The following is a 24,105-nucleotide window of genomic DNA, read 5'->3' as shown; positions in this document are numbered from 1 at the left end:
CCAAGCTATGTCATCTTTTTGATGTACTGAACGTTGAACAAAAGAATAATACATTAATATTGTTATATCAAATCTTGCGGTTAAAGAGAATCAGTGAATCAAACGATATTTACTTTTTCTTACAATTGTGCAGTCCCAAAATCTTATAACCATGGAAAATTCAGATGATGAGAGGATGGTGTACGAGAGACAAAGAGAAGATGTTTGGAGTTTTTTTTGGAGAAATTATTAAAAAAAGGACGGCTATTAAGTATTATCAAGGATTAGCCTAATATAAAACCCTAATTAAAATTTAAAATGTACTAGAACCGGATTTTAGTGTCGACCCGGGGTACTGGTTTCGCCGGTTCTGAACCGATTTTTCTTGTTTTTATCTAATCCGGGCTTTGAACCGAACCGGACTCGGCTTACTTAACGAGTCACGGTCGAACCGGTCCGACCGGCCGGTCCGGTCCGGTTTTCAAAACCTTGGGAATTAGTAATGTCAGGTGTGGAACCAAAGGTCGCTGTAGCCACCAATATCAACCCTAAATTAGTTGGAGGTAACCATTTCTAACACTCATCTGTTATTTTAGACCTTTTTTTTTCAAAATGCTACCCCAGGAACACATTTCTTTTTTGACCATGAGAGTGTTGCCAGCCAAAGTTATCTCACAATGTAAGGAGTTATAGCCTTTGTTACTGTGAAAATAATTTCCATGTCTTCATGTTATAAATCATGTACAGAGTTAGTCACCACAAGGTTGGTCTCGGTATGGTGGTGTTAAGAAGATCGAAACGTTAACACTGTCTGAGCTAAATGCTTATATCATATCGCCCCACAGGTGACCACTTTCACGTAACCCATATGTTAGTGCGTTTCTTGACCAACAATTACTTTCACTTGCGTTGGTGCCATATCCAAAGGTTTGAAACCAACTTCTCTGCTCTTGCACTGATGACTGAATATATTAAAAATATTAATTGGATCGAACGGTCCTCTTTTGTTTTGATGCAGCGTTCCTGAGATAAAGTGCAAACGAGGAAAGAAAGCTTTCTTATTACATGGTATCTCACCAGAATCAATCAATTTGTTTCTACCGTGAGTATCTCCAAATACAGAATGTAATGTCTTTTTAAAAAAAATTCAAACACAAAAATAGTAATCAGATCGATATAGCTTCACATCGAAGAAATTCAGGACATAGATCAAAATGTTGTCTCAGTTCAGACGCATGCATTTTGTTTCTTTAATAAGGTATTGCAACGAGGACAGCAAGATGATCGTTGTGTATGAGTATGGAAAAGGGAACGCTTAAGGACCATCTGAACGCTGGAGACAAAAGCTTGAGATATGCGCTAAAGGGCTTCACTATCTCCATACAGGTTCCGCAAGAGCCACTATACACTTTGTGTGAAGCCTGCTTCAGGTAAATGTTTAGGACCAACTCTTCTTCTGTAGAACATGTTGAAGGAGCTTTACTCTTTACACAATGTAATCATCTCTCTACAGGCCATTGAAGCTCTCGACCCGAACCACAAACTGGGTACTGGAACCACAAGAATCAAACTCAATCTGAATAGAAAGAAACTTCATATCATCAAACTGTTCCGTGAGTTTAACCAAAGGAAAAATTTACAGAGCAAATTTGATGTAATAAAAGCTCAAAGAGCAACTCTGAGACAACAAGAGTGAATACCTTTTGGATAGATAGAGAAAATTTCTTTCTTTCTTTCTTTTTTTGTTGTTGCATTTATTTAGAATATTTTGTTCTTTTAATTCTCAGCAAAATTTTCAGTAAACAAATAACCTACTTTCGCTAATGCCATCTAATAATAATACAAAACAAATTCAATCCTTTGTATTGCTCAACGTGTAAACTAAAGAATTTAACCTAATTTGAGTGTTTTGAAAAACTGAGATACAAGTTTATTCTGTAACAACTTCCTTGGTTGGGGTTGTGTGGGGACCATATTATCTCATTTGTCGTGCTCTTGGCTGGAGGTCGGGATAATGCTTCTTTCTGGGAACACACACTACTTACGTCCAAGCGTTGCTGGAGGAAAAAAAAACCCCTCATTGTCTATCATATTCAGCTGGAGGACATATATCTAAAGAACATGGCCAGACTCAAACCCCCCAGAAGTTGCGACCTCCAAAACATAAATCATCTATGCATGAGAAATTTGTTGATTACATTGCTAATAGATCCAAATAAAATATGTCATTGTTTCCTTTGCTTTTTAAAGACAAACCGGATTTTACATTTCTTCTATCATGAATAAAAAAATCTTTAATTTATTTATTCCTTTACTTTTAAAATAAATTATTATTTTCTTCTGTACTGACTCCTAAAATTAAAGAAATAAATAAAATCTTTAATACATACGTAAACCAAAAAACTGCATCTAACCCATAAGTAAAAAAATTTATCATATTCACTCAGCAAGAATCAGAAACGCATTGACATGACATCATAAAATCTACTAACATGTACTCATAAAATCAATAATTAGTTCACAACCCTCAAATTTAAATTGACAAGAATTAATAATTCAGACTCAATTGGACTAACAACTAACATATGAAAATGAAACTAATGGAATTTAAAAGAGAAAACAATGTCTGAAATACGCGACGGAATACCCCTAGTATATTGATATTATATATAACGAAGGAGATAAGAGGATAGGGGTTTCTTGAACAAATTTGTGGCTCCAAGAAAAAAAGGTTCTACTTGTGGGGAAGATGGATTCAATATTGGGTCAGGTCAACATATAGTCTGAGATACTACTCTCTAAATGTGTGGCCTATGCGTCTCTGACATATGTTATGACATAAGTTGTGTTTTTTATTCCTTCAAAATATCATTGATAAGTCTGAGGAATGCTATTCTAATTTTCAAAACAGAAAACACACAACTTATGTCATAACATATAAGATAAGCTTTGAATTTTGGTATCTTAATGATTTTAACTTCGGTTTACTTGCTCAACAGTGTGGCGTTTCACTATTCAACTAGGTGTTTTGTCCGCATGTGCGGGCATAATTTTCTTATCAATACTTATAAGTTTATGTCTTATTAATCTAAAACCAGCATAATAAGTTATTATTTATGTTTTCAGGTGGTTAAATCAAACATCAAAATATTTATATATGTCAAATATTTTTTATCAAAATATATGCTTATTATTGCGTTAAATTTTTTAAACACTCATATCTAAAAATAGTTTAGAAAATATCTTTATATAAGTGTTTTTTGCTGACTAATATTTAATTATAATTTATTTTGTATCTTAATTTTTAACTTTTATAATAAAAATATTGTTTCAGATAGTAACACAATATATAAGAATATCTTATTTTTTTAATTTTTGATAATTTTATTTTATTATTCAGAATCAATTATTTAATATTTAATATAACATATAAATTTTTTATGATTGAAATAAAATTTGTTTTATTTATATATAAAATTCATCAATGGTATTGTTTTAATTAAAAAAATTAGCGAATCAGTTAGAAAATAATAATAAATCAATAACCTAGCTAAAAATCTAAAACCTAATAAAAATATGACAAATAAAAAAAAACTAACTAAATTTTTAATATATAACATATAAATTTAATATTATTAAAATAAAATTCTTTTTTAACATATATAAGATTCATTAAGGGTATTTTTTAAAATTAATAAATTAGTGACTTCGCTAAAAATAAATAATAAATCAATGATTTAGCTAAAACCTAATAAAAACATGACAAATAAACAAATTAATTAAAATCTTGGAGAACATGACAAATCAACAAAATCACTTCATAAATAATAAGATAGACTTCTACTTGTGAGGGTATTATAGGAGTATCTTTAGACGCAGACCCGGGATGGATCCGAATATCCGGAAAATTTAGGGTATCCTGATCCGGATCCGGATTTCGGATATCTATCTAGATATTATATGCGGGTATTCAAATCCGGATACGTAAAAATTATAAAATATTTTTTAAAAGACTAAAATTCTAAAAGTAATACATAATTAAGAACAAAACTTAGGTTCACCCCTTAGAGTGAACCTTTAAATTCACCGCACCTTCTATGATCAATCAAAGTGTCACTTAGATAATTAAATAAAAAGTATAAAATTTATTTAAAAGTAGCTAAAAGGAATAACGTCAATTTTAACGACGCTGACGCCACCAGCTAAACTGTAAACCCTAAATCTTAAATTCTTAACCCTAAACCTTAAATCATAAACCCAAACGCTATACCCTAAACCCAATCCGTATACTTTAAACCCAAATCCTATACCCTAAACCCAGACTGTAAACCATAAATCCAAACCCTATACCCTAAATCCAAATCCTAAGCCCTAAACCCAAACCGTATACCCCAAACCCAAATCCTAGATTTGAAATCCAAACCGTAAACTCTAAACCCAAACCGTAAACCCTAAACCCAAACCCTAAACCTAGACGCTATAGGGTTTGGGTTTAGGGTTTACGGTTTGGGTTTGAGGTCTAGGATTTAGTTTCGGTTTAGAGTCTAGGTTTTGGGTTTAGGATATACGGTTTCGGTTTAGAGTCTAGGTTTTGGGTTTAGGATATACGGTTTCGGTTTAGAGTCTAGGTTTTGGGTTTAGGATATACGGTTTCGGTTTAGAGTCTAGGATTTGGGTTTAGGGTATTGAGTTTAGGTTTAGGGTCTACAGTTTAGGTTTAAATTTTGAGATTTAGGGTTTAAAGTTTAGCTGGCGGCGTCAGTATCGTTAAAATTTGCGTTATTCTTTTTTCTTTTAATAATTTTTATATTTTTTATTTAATTATTTACGTGCACTTTGATTGGTCATAGAATGAGAGGTGAATTTAAAGGTTCGCCCTAGGGAGTGAACCTAAGTTTTGTTCATAAATTAAATATTTATACAAAATTTATAAATATATGTGTATAATATTATAAATATTAATATATCAAATATAAATATTAACGAAATTAAAAAAAATATATATATTTTAAAAATACCAGTCTGGATCCGGATGCCCAGACCTAAATTAAGATATATGGATCTGGATTCGGTTTTGACGAATCCAATATTTTACTATATGGCCCTGGATATTCTATTTTCGGAGCGGATCCGGAGCATATATCTGATAGGATCCCCAGATAATAAGTCACATGCCTCCTTAAACAACCATAATGTTCATTATATATGGATACATATATGTATATGGACTAATGGACACACAGTAAAACACACACATTGTCTCGTTTATTTATTGTCAACGGTTAAGAATCCTTATGGTCATGGATGGTACGTTCCAAGTTATTGAAAATAATCATTTAAATAAAATCTTGAGCTATTAGCTGTTGAGCATGAAGCTGACAAAGGGACAAGTACGAGTGTAAATGGAGATAACAAAGTTGTACCTGAATCTTGAGTAATTCCGATTGGTCTTTTGCTCCCTTTGCATTAGAATAACAAAACAAATTCAAATACGGCCAAGTAAACTGTTATTGAGGTTTTAGAACCATTTAGGCATTATTTATTTCATATTCTTAACTTGGAAAAAAAAACCAATTAAGTTTATATAATATACATTCGAAAATACGTTAACATATGGAGATACATTAGAGTAAAACATGTATTTTGGCAACAAAACGGTGAAATTCGATGTGAAGTTCTGAATGTGCATCAATAAATGGCTTTGGACAACGACACGTGCATCACAATCTCGAGCCCGTCGTTAGCTCTGTTAACCACACCGAAACCCAAATATCACCTTCTTTTTGCATAGGTTTTCTTATAACCCATTTTTATAATGAAAGTCCCAGAAATATTTATACAATTATAGTTTATCCACATCATTAAAGACATGTGACTATATATATAAGAACGTAACATTTCCCTAAATAGGAATGTATTTCAATTAGTTAATGCAGAGCAGGTTTGTAACTTCCTACTTGTGTGAGATGTAACTATCCATTGATGCTTTAACTTAAGCACATACACAAAATGAAAATGAAAATGAAATGATAAATGAATTTATATTAAAGAACAACATTTATCCGATTAATTAGAGCCACCAATAGTAGTGAACGAAGAAACTTTAGTGTATAAATTCACTAGATATATCATATATGCATCAATGTACCTCACGTAGCCAAAATTCAAAGACGAATTGAAGTAGTCTTTCTCCTATGCATTTAAAACTGAAAGCGCTAGTGTGTATATGAACTGGTATGTTTGAGCACCGTGTATTATCGGTAACTTTTCATATTGATTGTTAGGAGCTGACAAAGACATATAATGTTATCGACCTGCGTTTTCACATCTTCATATGAGCGCAGGCGACTTAATTAAAAACTGTTTATTAGCTTTTTATTATTTATGTTTATCCCATGGTTAAGTGAATCGAACTGAAATTATATGTTAGAACATGTTGATTTTGGCTTGCACACAAAACTCAAAAACATGTGATGGACATAATTAACAATCTTTGTTCCAAGTGGATAAATATTCACAAGTGTTAACTACATGCAACAAATATATATAGTGTAATTAACTACCCTTTTTAGACTTTTTATGAACGGTTAACTTGTTAGGCTTAACAGATTATGAGATGCATTTACATTTCCTTATTTTTCTTTCATCTGCAGATACACAAACAAAGAGAATATACCCATATGCTTATTCCTAGCTATTGTCTAATAAGATTTTATAACGACCCTATACCATTTCAGTATACATAGTTCTTCTTTTTAAAACACCAGTATACATAGTTCATATTCCGATTGTATGTGTAAACAATGAGTGACAGATTTGTAAAAAAGAGAAACAAAGAAGGGTAAAAAGGAGAAACACAGCAAAAGAAAAGTACTAAATACTCTGAACGGTGCACTTGTCTTCCCTTGTCCGAATACTACTGTGGATATTTTTTCTCTAACAGGTAATAATACTTTCTCTCTCTTTAGACCTCCCTCCAATTCCCATTTCTCGCTATTTTTCTTTCACTTTCTTGGCTGATTTTCCTGGAAAAAAACATCTTAAACCATTACCTCAAACACCACTGAAACAAATATTTGATGTTATATATTATATGACCCTTTTTGAATTGATAATGTTCAGATCTGTGGATCTTCTCAACACTCAAACGCTTAAAATGATGAGATCTTAGCCTGAGAATATTATCAAAGAGAGAGAGAGAGAGAATAAGCTCGTGACAAAAAAATCCGAAGAGTTCATTTTTTCATCCTCGCCGCCATTGCTGTTCTACAGTGAGCTTCGACAGTTGACACCTGTTATCCAAGTGAGTTTCTTTTGTTGGTGATTTTTGAGGCAAACTCGTTTTTTTTTGGGGCTTACTGGCATTTATTTAAAATTAAATCTATGCTTTATTTAATGTTAATATGTTTGTGATTGTTTTGCAACTTTCATTATTAGGGCAAAGCTTGTAGCTTCAAGAACAAAAATAATTGGTCTTTGTTCTTCTTCTTCTTCGGCTAAAACAAATATCTTCTTGTTCTTCTGTGTATTTATTATTCTGCTAAGACTATTGACCAAAGCTCAGTCTCCCTGTAGGTATAGGTTCTTTTTTGTTTTGTTTTTTTTAAAACAACAATAATAAATCTAGGGTTTCTGAAAAGGCTCTTGAGCTATAAGAAGCTATATGCTATGAACATGGATATTAACAGATAGACTTTCAGATCTACATGTATTAAATTAAATTTGCTGAATTTTTTTATCTATAAAAAATATATATATTCTCAGTATTTTCAGTAGCAGTGACTTTAATTATCTTCTTCCTCTCATCTTTTTTTACAGATTCAGCAAAGTCATCACTGCAACATACTCAGGCTTTTTTGGTCTATCATCATAGCTCTGCAACTGTTTCGCTTCAGACACAAAAGAAAGAGAGAGAGAGAGAGAGAGAGAGAGAGAGAGAGAGAGAGAGAGAGCTTAATTAGGGCTTTAGCTGGAGTCCATTTGTCTCTCACCGCCGACTATATCTTCTTCTCCGGTGGATCCTTTGAGCTTTGAGCTAAACCTTCAAAGCATGAGAGTAGCCTTTCAATGGAGGTCGACGACGACATTGATGCACAACAACAAACAAGCAGAAAGCTACAGAGAATCTCCTCAGACAACGACAAAAACGGGATGAGAGACTGGAACAATCCATCTTCAAGAATCATTAGGGTTTCTCGAGCATCCGGTGGCAAAGACCGACACAGCAAAGTCTTGACCTCAAAAGGGCTTAGAGACCGGAGGATACGTCTCTCCGTCGCAACAGCAATCCAGTTCTACGATCTCCAAGACCGTCTTGGCTTCGACCAGCCCAGCAAAGCCGTTGAATGGCTAATCAACGCGGCTGCCGACTCCATCTCCGAGTTGCCTCCGATCAACACAAGTTTCGACCAGGCGCTCTCGCTGTCTAAATCGGCTTGTAGCAGTGGCACATCTGAGAGCTCGCTGTTGTCTTTGTCGAGGACAGAGAGTCGTGGTAAAGCGAGAGAGAGAGCTAGAGAGAGAACAGCGACGGACAAAGACAAAGACTTGCAAAATGCTCAAAGCTCTTTCACTCAGCTTCTCACCGGCGGTTTTGACGAACCGAACCGGAATTGGATCGGTGGTTCTTCTTCTGATTGTTTCACCCCGGTTCAGCTCATACCGAGCCCATCCTCCTCCTCCTCTCTACACCACTACAACAACAGTAATCATCGACAAGAGACATCATTGAACCATCATCAGAATCATTTCTCGTTTGTTCCGGATTACAACTTTGGAATCTCTTCTTCTGATTCTCCCGGAGCAGCCGCCGTTAATGGAGGTTGCTACACTAGTAGGGGGACCCTTCAGTCCAATTCACACTCTCTCTTTCTCAACAACAACAACGTTAATCAAAGAGCTACACCTCCTCCTCTTGACCACCATAATCACCAGCTTCCAGCAACTTTTGACGGCCGGTTATATCTCTATTACGGCGAAGGAAACCGGAGCTCCGACGATAAAGGAAAGGATGGGAGATAGTAAAGAAAAGTTTCATTAGTTCCATCTTGGTTAGTACTTCTATCTATTTTAGATAATTATTGATTTAATTATTTAAAGTACCATGTTGTTTGCCTTGTCATACATTTCGGTTTCTTGATTTCGTAGAAGAAAGATGGTTTATTGGGGCGGGGGTGGCATTGAGTCTTATCTTTAATTTTTTTTTTAAAAAGGTTTCATATTTTCGTAACCTTTTTTGTGTCTCGAAGTAATGACTTTTTAAGATTGTTATTTGATGGCATGTGGATGAATTTGAAAAGAGGGCTTCATCCTCTGTGTTGTCTCCTCATGTGTTCTATGTTGGGTTCCCTTCTTCCTCAGCATCACTTTTGTTCCACCTTGTTGTACTTTCTTTGCTTCACCACGTATTGTCACAACTAATTTAATCAAACTGAATCCTATTTTACTGATTGTTGCTTTTTATGTATTTATTTCATTCATACCATGCACATTTATTTCATTCATACCATGCACAAATCATTATTTTGAACTCATGGTCTTGGTTGAGTTGATAAGATATGTGTTTAGGAATCTTATACAGAAAAATATTTTAGGTTGGGAAAATGTAAGTGAGTTGAACTGTTTTTGGATAAAAAGTAGTTAGTTGACATTTAATATTTGGTATGGAAGAATCAAATTTCTTTTGATAGAGACTTTGTTAGTGAAAGAATCAAAGAAGCTTTTGTCCTTTATAAATATTTAATTCCAGACAAAAGATGGGAAGTTTGTGCCTGGTAAATTGCTAACTGTGAAAATTGTTTTAATTTTTTTTCTTTTTTAACTCTGGCCTCCTGAAATGGCACCACATGCTGTGTGTCGGAATCTAACCCATCTCTTCAGTGCTGTCCCATGATCTCTCCCCTTTTACTTCGGAGCCATCACTCACGTTTTAGATCTCTTTTACAGTACATTGATACATTGCATAAAACACATTTTAACTTTGAATTATTGAGTTTCCTTCTCTTAAGCTGAATTCTGAATTGATTTTTAGCCTTAGCCAACATGAACATATTAGCAAACTAATAGAGCTCAGTTTATTAATCTCTTCTTAAATTTGCTTACTTTTTGGTTTGAGATTGTGAGCACTGAACTAAAGAAGCTGCTTTATATACACAAATAAAATAAGACTTTCATCAGCATAGTACAGATTACAGGCTCATCAAGGTTGGATTTTCATTAGCAATAAGGAATTGTCATGCTAAGCAAACGAGTTCCATAGACTATTTTGTGTGAAGGCTGAATATAATGTTTACACTCCAATGCTTATACATTACTTGCAGACTTCAGTTGTTTAAGATTCATAATGTGTTTTTAACATCTTGATTGGTAATTATATATACCTTCATCAAGATATAAAGCTGATCTGTGAAATGTTTCTTGAAATTAAAAATGCAGCGGAAGAAATTGACGAAAGACAGATGTATGTGCAGGCCGAACCTTATCTTTTGATCTTCCATGGCAATCATAACCCTGAGTGGATGTGTAACCTGTTCAGACTGCGAGGAATGTGTTGTTGTTTGATGAGAAAATGTGTTAATGTAACGAAAATGTTTGTTTTGTTATCTCAAATATATTCATCTTTCTGTGTTTTCATTTATTTGTCATGTAATTTGCATAAAACTGGGACCAAGGTCCAAGGTCCAAGGTTTGTCTAGTCATCCTCATTCTGTTGACTACATAGTAAGGAGCTTCTAGGTTACATTTTTCAGTTTAGAGATGATTGATACGGTTCATGCAAACCACAAAGTCAAACGAGTGCATAGATCAAAACAGAGATATGAGAAGCAAAAAAAAAAACATCGAGGCATCGTAATAAAGCTGAAAATAATTTATTACAAACTCGTATGTAACATAATTCCTTCCCATCCTAACATGTCCTTTCAACGCCTTTAAACACAGACCACAAAACACATGTTCTTGCTCATTCACATTCTTCTTCTACAAGCGGTATATGTACAATTTGCGTACTTCAGTTTCTTAATCCTCCTGCATCCCTTATAGAACCTTCGATTGGAAACTCCTTTGCATCAAAAGCCAGAGAGTTGTTGCAATTTAGTACATTTGTGATCTTTTTGTTTCTTCTCTTTTCTTTCCTTCATTCTCCAATATACGTGGACTTGCTTGCTCTCCCTATCTGTAAAAACGTCATTGATAAACAACGTTAACACCATCCCCATGTCCATTAACATGATCACCGAAATGAAAACAATTCAAAGAACATATAGACAAAATATAACCCCTCAAGACTGATTCTTGTATCATCTCAGTGGTGATCAAATTTGTTTGAATTGAGATCATTTCTAGTTCTAACGAGCAAGGCAGAGAAGCATAACAAAACATATGCCACAATGTGTTATACCTGAAACCGTCGTAGTGCCCAAATCAAAACGAGTTCATCTCCAGACAATAAGTCCTCCTCTTGATCAACATCCTCGCAGCGGTCCCAAACGGTTCCTCAAATGCATCAGCCAACCAAGAAGCATCACAAACTTCCTTCTTCGACTCGCTCGGCCTAATAGCCACCAACGTCGCACCTGTCAGAACAGTGCCATCAGGTAAATCCAACTGCGGCGCATACCACAGCCTCATGTTCAACGCCGGCACAAGCGTCCGCTTCGAAGCTGAAGAAGCGGACAAAGGAGTCACCCTAAGCTCCTCAAGCTGTTCTCGGTTCATAGACAGGACACCCTGCCCATCAGCGTCAGACAGAACAAGACGATCCAACGTCTTGTGCTCGGTTATGATCGGTTGAAGAAGATAATGCCGAGCCGAGGCGGCGATTAATGAGCTGATCGTCCAGACAACACGGAGCTTAAGTCCTCCGTTAGTGTAGAACGACTCAGGTATGTTACCATTGTCGTCATCAAGAAGAGGACTCTCGAGATCTGAACTCGACCGAGTCACGGAAGACGCGCCGAGTATCATGCAGTTATCAAGCGTGGATCCGAAGTCAGCTCTCCACTTCAGCAAGATACCGTCTTCGATCCCCAGCTCCCCCGTCGGCAGTTCGATCCTCAGAAACCGAATCTCGGCGAAGTTTTTCAGAACCTGCGTCGGCGAGTGGTGCGTGACGCCGCTCTGATCAGTCTCGTCCTCGAGAGACGATAACGATCGTCTCGGCCCTAGGAACTGTCCCAGCGCTTGAAACGGCTTGAAGATCGGAGCGAAGACGAGGCGGAACAAGGCGGAGAAGGAGCCACCGGCGGAGGCGTCGGAGATCGATGCGGTGTTTAGCGAGAAACGACGATCGTCGTCGTCGGAGATGACGCAGTCGACGCGGACGAGGACGTTCTCGACGAAAGGGACGAGGGAGTGGAATCTGCGGGAGACGATGCAGCAGCGGCCGAGATCTTTGACGTCGGCGACTTTATCGAAGATGAGGAGGAGGAGAGAGTCGGGGAGATGGTCGAAGTGGTCGATGTCGTCTAAGGGCTGAGGCTCCGGGTGGATCCGAGAGACGGGTTCGGAGCGAAGAAGGTAAGACATGGCTTTGTGTGTGTGAATTTAGGAGAGATCTGAGGAGGAGGAGAAGACGGGAGGAGACTCCATGGGAGGATTAGATTTTGGAGAAGGGAAAGAGGTATTCTCGTGATTGTTTTGTCTTGTAGTGAGAGATAAGAGATGATATACATCTCACTTTGGTCCGCAAAGGACTGAATGTTGCATGATGATTTGATCTAAGATTAATTGTGGATTAAGATAGGTAATTAGTAAACGCTCTTAATAAATCAAATAGTTTCTCGACTCTGTAGCTGTTTTGCCAATAAATCATACATTAATCAAAAACATACAATATTTTTTGGGTAGGTATTCCATAATTCTGTTCTGTACATTAATAATTTTGAAAGAAGAAGTAGAAGGAAAAAATCTCTTTTTTAAGGGTTTATTTATCAAATAACCAAAATTAATGAAAAATTAGATTTTGGAAAAGAGAGTAGAGAGAGATAGGAAGAGAAAGTAGGAGAGAGAGGAGAGTTTTAGTTAGTTACTGTATTTATGTTTTTTTTGTTGTATAAAGGGTGCAATTTCTCCTTTTTAAAGCTTCGGGAATTTGCATTCGTATTAATTTGGAAATGGTATTTGTTGGGAAATGAAATTGATTCTATTTTACATAGTTTTATAATGTTCAATTATTTATTGGAGTTAAACGAGATAAGGGTAGTGTACTGCTGTTTTCCGGCCATGAGTGGAGTGGTACCACACGGCCTTCCTAAATATTAATGCATTACTCCACTTAAAGAGATAAATACCTGGAAAAAGTATACATATACATTAATTATATATATATATATATATATGATTAAACGTATATCTGAAATGTGTATTTTAGATTTTAGTTAGGGCAAATCTCCAAAATAGCACTTTTCTAAGTTTATATCACAAAAATAGCACTCCAAAACTAAAATGACCAAAATAGCACATTTCTAAGTTTATCCTTTGAAAATTTTAATTTTTTCATTTTTCAAAATTTGAAATCTTATCCCCAAAACCTCATTTCTCAACTCTAAACCCTAAACCTTAAACTCTAAACCTAAACTCTAAACCCTAAACCGTAAACTCTAAACCCTAAACTCTAAACCCTAAACCCTAAACTCTAAACCCTAAACCCTAAACCCTAAATCCTAAACCCCACCCTTTAACTCTAAACCATAAGTTTGTGACTTTTGATAAAACATTAAGTGCTACTTTTGTGACTTTTGACCTTGAGTGCTAGTTTGGGAACAAAAACTTAATTTAGTGCTATTTTTGTCTTTTTTCTCTTTTAGTTATATATCGGTTATAATTTGTAAACCAAATCTGTGCCATTAAAGTTACATAAAAAAACTGTGCCATTTTTATTTTTCTATGAATATCATAGATATAGTGGGTCCGATTGGTAACAATCACATGGACATTATGTACAAATAGGAAAAAAATGGACATGAATAAAATTATAAGAACGGAGTTGAGTTGTTCAAACAAGGAAGGAAGATGAATTATTATTCCTTATCATATTCAGGGAAAAAATATGTTTTAGACTGGGAGGTTGTGGTCAAATGATAAGAGGAAGAGCTTGGGATGTCACCATATTTCAGCTTCGATCCACGTGCTACGCGAAACTAAGTTACATTTTTCTGGTCATCTTCCACGGATATGAGTTACTGCATTTCAGTCCATTTGAATATCCACGAGAAGATCTATCCGTGGGCTGCACTTCCTACCCGGAAGTTAGGTATGTATCTTTAATAAATCCGGATTTAATCATTTCGTTTACAAAAAACAAAAACAAAAACAAATATGTTTTATATTTCTGTACAACAAAAATAACGAAGAAGAATGGAAAAGAAAAATTATTCATTATTAATAATAAATTTTTTTTAGAAATATTAAAGAATACATAATTTTTCTTCGTTCCTTAGTCATCATTCCTAGTATTGTTTTAGTTAATGTCATAACTATGTATACTATAAGACTTCAACCCAGAAAAAACTATCATGGTAGTCGTCCCAATGGACGTTTCTTGTAGTGCATAAATATATAAGTTTATACGTAAGTATGTGCATATCCACAGTCATATTTTGCGATCTTCACCAAGTTGACCAGTTGGTGCAAGTTGCAATTATATCAGTTTTATAATCATTCTTGTTTGATGTATATTAAATTAGTAACTAAACTAGATTAGGTATATTCGTAGACTTATAGTGGATAAGACTTGAGAAAGCGCATGAGACAGATAACTAGTCGATAATAAGCAAATACACAAGATTCACACTGTACGTAATATTTCTTAATTTTATTTTAAAAACAAATAATGTTAGATGAGGCAAATACATTCTTTATAAAATTTTGACTGATTAATAATTATAGAAATAATTAACAAAACAATAGATTTATGATTATAATTTAAAATTTTTAATATATAGAAAAACTTTACAATATACATTTAAAAAAAATGGAAAGAGTATTGCGTATGTATGAAAATTAAGGGATACATCTTAAATTTTTCATTTTTTTGATCAAGGATACATCTATACTATTAGAGGTTGATTGTTTTCAGTTTTTAGATTAGTTTTTGGTTTTTGTTTTCTCAAAAACCATTTTTCTTCCAATCAAGTTTTAGCTTTTAGTTTTTGTTTTTGTAAGAACTATTTTATTTGCCATTCAAGATTTTCAACAAATAGATTCCCTAAAATTTAGAGAAACTAGTTTTTCAAAAGTTTAACCAATTTATGAAGAAAAACTAAAAACCAACTTTTGTTAGTTTTCATGAAAAAAAACGAATTTTGATTTTTTTTTTGAAGAAACTACTACATTTTAATTAATTAATAATTAATAAATAATATTTTCATAAAGATGAAATTATCATACAATTTTTGTACTTTAGATATAATTTGAATAGTAATGTGAAATAATTTATTTTGTTTCATATCTCTAAAATAAATTTATATATTTTATAAATAATATTAATTAATTTTTAAAATTAGTTATTAATTTCTATAAATAAAATAATTGAATGTTTTTAATAATTATTAGTCACATTAAAAATAACTAAAAATTAGAAAAAATAATATGTATAATTTATTCATACAATATATTGTATTAATCCTGAAAAATAAAAATAGCCATTCATCTTTAAGAAAATATAAATAATTTAAAAATGTATAATTATTTTCAAAATTTTGAGTATTTTTATTTTTGTATAATTTATAATATTTATATAGGAAAACTTTTGCTATTCAAGTTTAAAAAAAAATAAAATAATTTATATAAGAAAAATTTCTTAGAAGTTTCAAACTTTTAAATAATTTTATTTTTGTGTAATTTTATATTTTTTTATTTATATTTTCTATAATATAATTTTTAATATAATAATTAAAATATGTTGTTGTATTTTATTTTAAATAATAATATCAATATTTTGATATATTTTAATTGTAAATCTAAATTTTTATTGCTATTTATTGTATTATTTTAAAGTAATGTATTAATTAAGTTTTGAAAAATAAGAAAAAATACAGCATAACCAAAAACCAAAATCAAAATCTAGAAACTAAAAACCAAAAGCCAAAAGCTGAAAATCAAAATCCAAAATCTAAAAACCAAAAACTAAAATCTAAAAACCAAAAACTAAAACTAGAAACTATTGAAACAATCATCACCTAAAGCATAATCTTTGTCCTTGCTTTTCTAATATAATTACAATGCCATGTCATTTTTTTTTTAATATTTATTTAGCCAAAATCTCCTAATATATTCAACCAATCAAAACCAAGATTTTTTAAAACCATATTGCACTATCATTTACGTACGTATTTTAGATTTATCAACGTGTATTTGTTGAAACCAATAAAAAATATAAGTGCTATAATTAACAGTTTAGTTTCATCAAAATAGGCCAAAAAAAAATAGTACTATAATTATATTTTGATCAAAAACAGGTTCATCAACATGTAGGAAAATTATTTTCTTGCATTTTTGCTACACTCAATAATTAAAATATTAAATTATATGAACTCACTTGCAATTAATTCCCTGTCATTAATGAGGCCCTCATTAATAGAATTATAAACATATCTGATTAGTGCATTATATTTTTTTGGTGAAGTCCTCGGATTGACCACCAGACGTAGCAAATCCATTTTCACGTCTTTCCATTGTTATTTATCTCCATCATAAACTATATTGAAAAGAAAAACATTTTGCTATTTTAACATATACTTCTATACCGATATCGTTTGCTATTTTAAATAGCAACTCTAGCACATCTAGCTAAGAACATGATTATTGGGGGTTTCTTACATGAATATAAGAATTTGTCTCTTAACTTTTAACTAAAAAAAGTTAAAAACCGGCTCTTAAAACTCTTATTTAAGAACCAGTTCTTAGTTTTTTTAGTTAAAAGTTAAGAGACGAGTTCTTATATTCCGGTAAGAACCCTACCCTAAAAACCCTCCAATGATCATGCTCTAAGACCATGAATATCGCTGGTGCTTAAGGGGGGTCTTTAATGAAATAAGCTCATTTAATTAAATGTAAAGTAAAAGAAAAGGAAATAATCAATCCTTGATTAGGCATTTTGGGAACCGAATTTAAAGAGTGTTTTCTTCCACGTGTCAGACTGAAACATCCTCTGTTTTTTCTCTCTCTCATTTTGTCTGTCGTTTTCTCTTCTGTTCTTGTTTTCTCCGCAAGCGATCGACGACTCTGTCGATGCTGTCGACCTCTCCTCCGTCTTCTATCCTCTTCACTGTCAGATCAACGATGACAACCCACCACGATCGACGAGTCTCTCGGTTCTCACGGCGTCGCCTCTGTCTTCTCTCATCTTCGCCGTCAGAGAAACGGTGGAAACCCACCACGATCGACGACTCTCGGAGACTTGACGGTGACTCCTCCGTCTTCTGTAGTCTTCGGTGTCAGAGGAACGATGGAGAGGGTGACGACTCTCTCGGTCTACTCACGGCGTCGCCTCTGTCTTCTCTCATCTTCGCCGTCAGAGGAACGGTGGAAACCCACCACGATCGACGACTTGACGACGACTACTCCGTCTTCTGTCATCTTCGGTGTGAGAGGAACGATGGAGAGGGCGACGACTTTGTCGGTCTACTCCGTCGCTCTTTCAGATGGCTCTCACGATCTATTCAACTTCCAGATCAACTACCGAAGTAATTAACTTTCTCACCTCATCCTTCTTTGTATTAATCTCTATTTGGGTTTTGATTGATCATATGACTAAAGTTCAAAGGTGAATCCCTTTTTTATTTTCTTATCAGGTAGTGTGAGGAAGATTTCTCTATCGGCTATTCTGGAGAGGAAGAAGTCTCCCAACAGACTCTATCGGTTTTGATTGATCATATGTCTAAAGTTCAAAGGTGATTTAATTAGGTGTTATGAATATGAAGACACTTGTTTTTGATTATATGGTTCTTTGTTACACTGTATGCTTTGCTAATTTGGTTTACATTGATGAATCATGCGAGGAGGAAAAGATCATAATGCACAAATTAGTGAGAACTTGAGGAGTGAAACACAGGAGGCGTATCAAAACCGGTACCTCTCAAGTCATCTCAACGCCACTCTTCAAGCTCTTGGAGGCGTATCACCCCCTCTCGGTTAGGTTAGTGTGCAAACTTGATCTCATTACTTATGTTAATAAATGCTTAGAGTTAGGTGATGGTTAGAGTTAGGTTAGGGTAGTGAATATGCTTGTTATATTGTGGTTGTGGTGGTGATGAATGCTTCTGATAACTCTCAAATCTGATTAATGCGTGTTAGGAGAGTCTGCTTGGTAATAAATTTGTTAGAGTTAAGGCAATCAAATCTAATAAATTTGTTAGAGTAAAGGCAATTAAAAGCCAACCGGTAGCTCTTTTCATTTATAAAATCCGGTAGCTTTCTCTCTTTCTTTTCATCTTCAAACACGATCTCCCATTCTATTCTTCCTCAAACACATCTTTTCTTCTTCCTCTCTGCTCTCACATAATACTAAATGGATTCAACGAATCCCTATAGTCAGACAACAAATTTTGTTGACCTGTTGAACAGTCAACAAGATCCCGTCCTTCCTGAACCCTTTAATTATGGGAGTTTTTCATCACAAGTCCCTCTGTTCAGTACTCAATGTACTGAACCCTCAAGCTTCTGTGAAGACTCAGCTAAATGACGCAAAGAAAGAAAGAAATGGACTCCCACAGATGATCTGGTGCTAATTAGCGCATGGCTAAACACCAACAAGGACCCTGTCGTCAGCAATGAGCAGAAAGCCGGTACTTTCTGGAAACGCATAGCAGCTTACTATGCAGCTAGTCCAAAGGTGGTGAAAGGTGAAAAGCGAGAAGCCCTTCACTGTAAGCAAAGGTGGCAGAAGCTGAACGATCTTGTTTGCAAGTTCTATGGCTCCTATAATGCTGCAACATGACAGAAAACTAGTGGCCAGAGTGAAAATGATGTAGTCAAACTGGCACATGAAATCTTCTACAATGACCATAAGAAGAAGTTTAACCTTTACCACGCTTGGGAGGAACTGCGGCATGACCAAAATTGGTGTGAGCTTGCAACAAGTAAGAGGGATGGAACCGCTAGGAAAAGAAAGTGTGAGGATGGAGCACAATCAGCCAGCTCCCAAGCAACTGTCGATCTTGATGATCAAGCAATGAAACGTCCTCCTGGTGTGAAGGCAGCGAAAGCAGCATCTGGTAAGAGAAATGTGGTAGATCAGCAGGCTGCCTCTCAGTTTCAGACCATGTGGTCTATTAGAGAGAAAGACTTGGCTGTGAAAGAGAGACTCTCGAAGATGGGTTTGCTAGAGAGGCTCATTGCCAAAAATGAACCACTATCTGAATTTGAAGAAGCGCTTAAGCAGAAGCTAATAACAGAGATGTTGGGTTAATGTTCTGTTTGATGTCTACAAACTAGTGTCTTTGGTTAAATTTTCGGTTTGATGTTCTGTGTAATGGCATGTTTCATGTTCTGTTTAACATCTATCTGTAAAATATTGTATGCTTCAATGTTAAATGTGAAATGCTCTTTTTTATTTATCCGCTTGCCACATCCTTGTTTCCTTATATATTTGAGATCACTGATGCATTTACATGAACTATGTTGAACATTGGGCTGACTCACTGATGCATTTACATGTATATGATTGTAGGACCATTTGAAGCATAGAGACAGAGGCAAGAGAAGTCACGAGAAGCACGAGATGTCATGTTCGGTTTGGCAAGAGAAGTCACGACAGGTTATGTTTGTATGTATGTGTCACGAGATTGTTTTTGGACGTGCATGAGAGGCGATGGTTTTGTTTGTATGCATGTTTTGGTCACGAGATGTTCTACTTGTCTGCATGTTTTGGGCACGAGATTATCCAAGGTTTTGGACGTGCATGTCACGAGATAATGCATGATTTCAGTCACGAGATTATTTATGTGTTTGTATGTTTTGGACAAAACAACTCCTCTTACTCTATATAAAGTTATTCATGATACAAGATTTCAAAACCACTTCTCTCGATCAAAATTTAAAAGCACACAAGATTTAAAAGCCACTCCTCTCAATCAAGATTTCACTCTCCCATTTTTCCTTATTTGCTCAACTTCTTCACTTCTTTACTACGCTCACATTATTCAACATTTTGATCCTTCTTCCGCAAAACACTTTTTTACATTTTCATCACATATATGGTTTCATCTTCTAATAACAATTTTGAGGGAGTAGATGATGAAAGTTTTGATCAATATTTTGATCAACATTTTGAACAAACATTCGAGAATTTGGCGGAAAATTATGGTGATCAACAAGAAGAAAGGAAAAGAAGGAAAAAACGAATTCATATCGAAAGAAATCGTGAAGAAGGCGTTTGGGAAAAAAGTATGAACTTTATGCAACAGGAGGTTACCAAATGAAGAAAAATCAAACATAAAAACTTACCAAAACGCTCAGATATGTTATGAAAGGGCGACATGAGAAAAGACTCCGTCAGAAGACTTCCTGGAAGTCGTCTGGAAGACTTCTTGGTAGTCGTCTGGAAGTCTTCTAGCCCAGAAGTCTTACAGATCTGAAAAGCCTGCATATCCAAATTCAGAACTGAAAAACCCGCATATCCAAAAAACGTTCAAATGGCTTAAAAACAGAGAAAATGAGTGGAAGATTAGATAGATCTACATTTATAGAACACACAAAAATACATATATAAAATTAATAGATCTACCTTTAAATAGATGGAAAATGAGAACCATGTGATTAAAAACCTGCAAAACAAGATACGTTAGTGAGAAAGACATGAGGCAAAAACAATAAATTGATATAAAGTTTGAAGTTTATAAGTTCAAAGAGATTAGAGAGAGGTTGTAGAGTTTTAGAATGAAGAACATTACATTTTTGTTGCAGCCATTTGAGAGGAGCAGAGAGAATGTGTAAATTTTTCTTTATATAGGTAGACAAAAAATCCAATTAGGTTAAATATTTTCGATTCAGAAGACTTTCAAGTAAGTCTTAAGTCGTCCAGAAGACTTCAATATTTTTAGCGGGAAACTAAAATATTTTTAGCGGAAAACTAAAATAGAATACTTCCTAGACGACTTCTAGACCCTAAACATAACCTCTAAACTAAATTAACTAACTAAACACTTCATAAAATCAAATTAAACTTAAAAAGTGTTTACTATACACATAAATAAACACATATAAGTAAAATTTTAATTTTTCAAAAAAATATTTAAGATTTCCAAAATCTAACCCTAGGAATACATATAATACTACAACATATGCCAAACCCTAAACCAAAGAATATCATGATTAACTACTTTCACTCATCTATATTGAAAACCATTCAATTTTATTATATCTTAATTTACATCACTTAAAACTATTTATAATTACATGATTTTAATTTTTCTCTAGTCAAAATATTTTTTAAACAATTTATAAACTATTTTAAGATCAAGAACACCAGACGACTTCCAGTATCTCAGAAGACTCAGACGACTTACCGGGGCTATATTCGTAAAAATGAGTTCTGTTTTTTTTTTTCGTCACAAGGGGCTGGGTGTATTTTCACAAGGCTTTTAGGTTAGTTTTGAATTTGATTCAAGTTTGGTATATGTTTGCATTTCAAATCAAGTTTTGAATCATATTTGGCAAATTTCCCATATTTTAAATTTGTTTTTATAAATTCAAAATTTTCACATAAAATTTAAATAAAATTTTAAAATAAGAATTATAATATTTTAAAACTAGAATTAGACAACATGAATACTACAAAGAAACTTAATAAAAATATTTTAAAAAGATGCATGAAGACATAATTATTACACAAATTTAAATATTACAACAACACTAATACTTAGTAAATTTTCTTAAGAACTTCCAAAATCTCTAAAATATTGTCAAATAAATTTTGTGTAACCAAAAAATGGAGCATTACAAAAATAATTTTATGAAATAATGTAGTATTTTGCTTGTAGTTTAATATTTAATTTTCTATTTATATTTATAATTTTATATTTTAGTATAAGATTTTATTAATTAATATTACTGTAATATTTTTATATATGTCCTAGTTATCTATAATTTTTTTATGGATTTATATTAAGTATGACAAATATAAGGACCATAGTGTAAAACACAATTAATTTTGAAGTTAAATTTGAAGTTTTATTTTTGGAGAGTAACACCTTAAAATTTCAAATATAAAGTTTTGCAAACCAGAAAATAGAGTCTTTTTGGAAATATTCTAATGTTACCCTTGTATCAATTCTTTTAACTAGTATTTTGAAACCCAACCCAGACAATTTACGGGTCACTAGGTTATTGGGTCAACCGCGGGTGAACCGTTGATTAATAAATTAAATAATTTTGTTATATAAAAATACTGTAGCTATTGAAAATATATGAAATGTTTTATGTCTTAAAAAACATTTGAAAAATATTTAAATTTAGTTTGTTTTTTTTCGTCCACGAACAAAATATCAAAACAAAATTAAACTTTTTAACAATTTTGTAACAAGTTATGAATTATGACATATAATAAAAACATATCAATGCTTAATAGTATTTAAACTAGGATAAGACATGCGCTTTCTGCTTGGTAAATTTATTTGTATATATTATCGATAATTTTTTTTATATATTTGATTATTTTATTTATACATATACAATATTTTTTTATCGTTATTATATAATTTCTTTCCGATAGACCGGATCAATTTTTTTAAAAAATTGTGGAACTAAACTATAATTAATATATCATGGGTTGATCGGATTGGACATTAAAAAAATTATGACACACAAACCTTATTTTTTCCAACTTTTTTCCACGGAACACATTTTTGAAAAAAGTAAATAGTACTGTTTCCACTGTTAAATTATTTTGACTTTTATATTTTATATGGTTTTGAAAGATGTCAGATCAACCATCAAATTGATATATACTATTTTAATGTTTTTAGTCGTATGCTTAAGGAAAACTTACATTTTTTGTAATTTAAAGTCGTTTTAAAAAATTTTAAATATACCTTTTAAGAAAAAATCTAACATATAAGAAAAATATAACTTATAAGGTTTCCTTATTTTTGTAATTTAAAGTCGTTTATTTTTTTTTTAAATATAACATATAAAGTTTCCTCATTTTTGTAATTTAAAGTCATTTTAAAAAATTCAAAATATAACATATAAGAAAAATTCTAATTTTTATCATATGGTTAATGTGATTGTTTATTTTTTTAATAATATAAAATTAAACAAAAATGAAGAATAATGCAAAAATTGTTATCAAATCTTTATTATTCATAGTCATTAATTACCGTATATTAGGTAATTCCATAGCTTTTATTTAAAGAAAAAATACACTTTTCTTATATTTTGGGTTAATATAATGTTCCCTAATAATTGGATTTGGACCAATATTTTTTCAATTGATTCTTAAGCTGTCACGTAAGCTAAATTGACATCATTATTAAGTGACACATAAGCATGATTTCTTTTTAATTAGTACAAACTTAAAGTTACAACTTTTTAAATGATACTCAATTAATATATATGAGATGTTTAATGTGAATACTAAAATTAAACTTTAAATTCAAAATATACCAAAAGTAAAATATAAAATTGTAATCAATTACGGGTAACAAAATAACCTAACGTCAAATCACATCAACTAGTTTTGGAATAAATTCATAATCCACATGACCATATGATCTTTTTATTTTTGATTTTTTTTTAAATTACTTTTTAATTAGAATACAGAACAAATGGTAATGTAACTGAAAAATCCAAGATAAAATAATTAAAAGTTAGGTATTGATTCAACCAATGGTTCATCGTTAGTCGGATTTCGGGTTTCAACGGTTTTTTGTTGGTTTTACCGGGTTTTTGAATAATTGATTTTTACTAAAACTCAAACCGGATTACATACCGAGTAACCGGATTGACCACGGGTCATGGTCGGATTTCGAAACACTGCTTTTAACAGATAAGTAATAACGTTGCCGTTTATGAACTTATGTCTCTTAGCAAACAAACTTATATCGTCTGACTTTTTAAGATGACTAACGTATGTTTTAAGATAGGGCTTTTTGCAAAAGTGACTCAAAACTTGGAGTCAAACAGAAA

At 33.0% G+C, this 24,105-nt stretch overlaps 2 protein-coding genes and 1 long non-coding RNA gene across 5 annotated transcripts; 2 read left to right on the top strand and 1 right to left on the bottom strand.

Annotated features, from left to right (window-relative positions):
* Nucleotides 1-391: 391 nt before the first annotated feature.
* LOC106293803 lies at nucleotides 392-1,714 on the top strand. 2 transcript variants are annotated; one of them, XR_001260641.1, is made up of 5 exons: nucleotides 392-542; nucleotides 727-906; nucleotides 998-1,081; nucleotides 1,238-1,409; nucleotides 1,493-1,714. It is a non-coding gene; the product is annotated as an uncharacterized LOC106293803 (long non-coding RNA). The 2 variants fall into 2 exon arrangements; XR_001260642.1 differs by having other exon boundaries at nucleotides 998-1,104.
* Nucleotides 1,715-6,836: 5,122 nt separating this feature from the next.
* On the top strand, nucleotides 6,837-10,696 carry LOC106294868 (transcription factor TCP24-like). Of its 2 annotated transcripts, XM_013730560.1 has the most exons (4): nucleotides 6,837-6,922; nucleotides 7,102-7,282; nucleotides 7,798-9,029; nucleotides 10,414-10,696. In XM_013730560.1, the coding sequence occupies exon 3, from the start codon at nucleotides 8,047-8,049 to the stop codon at nucleotides 8,998-9,000; it is 954 nt and encodes a 317-aa protein (XP_013586014.1). In that variant the 5' UTR covers nucleotides 6,837-6,922; nucleotides 7,102-7,282; nucleotides 7,798-8,046; the 3' UTR covers nucleotides 9,001-9,029; nucleotides 10,414-10,696. The 2 variants fall into 2 exon arrangements, with proteins under 2 accessions (XP_013586014.1, XP_013586016.1); XM_013730562.1 differs by lacking the exon at nucleotides 6,837-6,922 and having other exon boundaries at nucleotides 6,929-7,282.
* A 135-nt stretch (nucleotides 10,697-10,831) lies between these two features.
* LOC106294867 (F-box protein At1g30200) lies at nucleotides 10,832-12,678 on the bottom strand. Its single transcript, XM_013730559.1, has 2 exons — nucleotides 11,378-12,678; nucleotides 10,832-11,152 (listed from the first exon to the last, which is right to left on the bottom strand). Exon 1 carries the CDS (start codon nucleotides 12,502-12,504, stop codon nucleotides 11,401-11,403), a length of 1,104 nt encoding a protein of 367 aa, XP_013586013.1. The 5' UTR covers nucleotides 12,505-12,678; the 3' UTR covers nucleotides 10,832-11,152; nucleotides 11,378-11,400.
* Nucleotides 12,679-24,105: the final 11,427 nt, after the last annotated feature.

This window comes from Brassica oleracea, chromosome C5, assembly GCF_000695525.1.
Source record: "Brassica oleracea var. oleracea cultivar TO1000 chromosome C5, BOL, whole genome shotgun sequence".
Classification (NCBI taxonomy): domain Eukaryota; kingdom Viridiplantae; phylum Streptophyta; class Magnoliopsida; order Brassicales; family Brassicaceae; genus Brassica; species Brassica oleracea.
The sequence above is the reverse complement of the archived record's forward strand: the minus strand, read 5'-3'. Positions and strand labels throughout refer to the sequence as shown.

Coding starts and splice junctions, on each gene's coding strand:
- LOC106294868 (XM_013730560.1), top strand. CDS start 8,047: ATGGAGGTCGACGACGACATTGATGCACAACAACAAACAAGCAGAAAG.
- LOC106294867 (XM_013730559.1), bottom strand. CDS start 12,504: ATGTCTTACCTTCTTCGCTCCGAACCCGTCTCTCGGATCCACCCGGAG.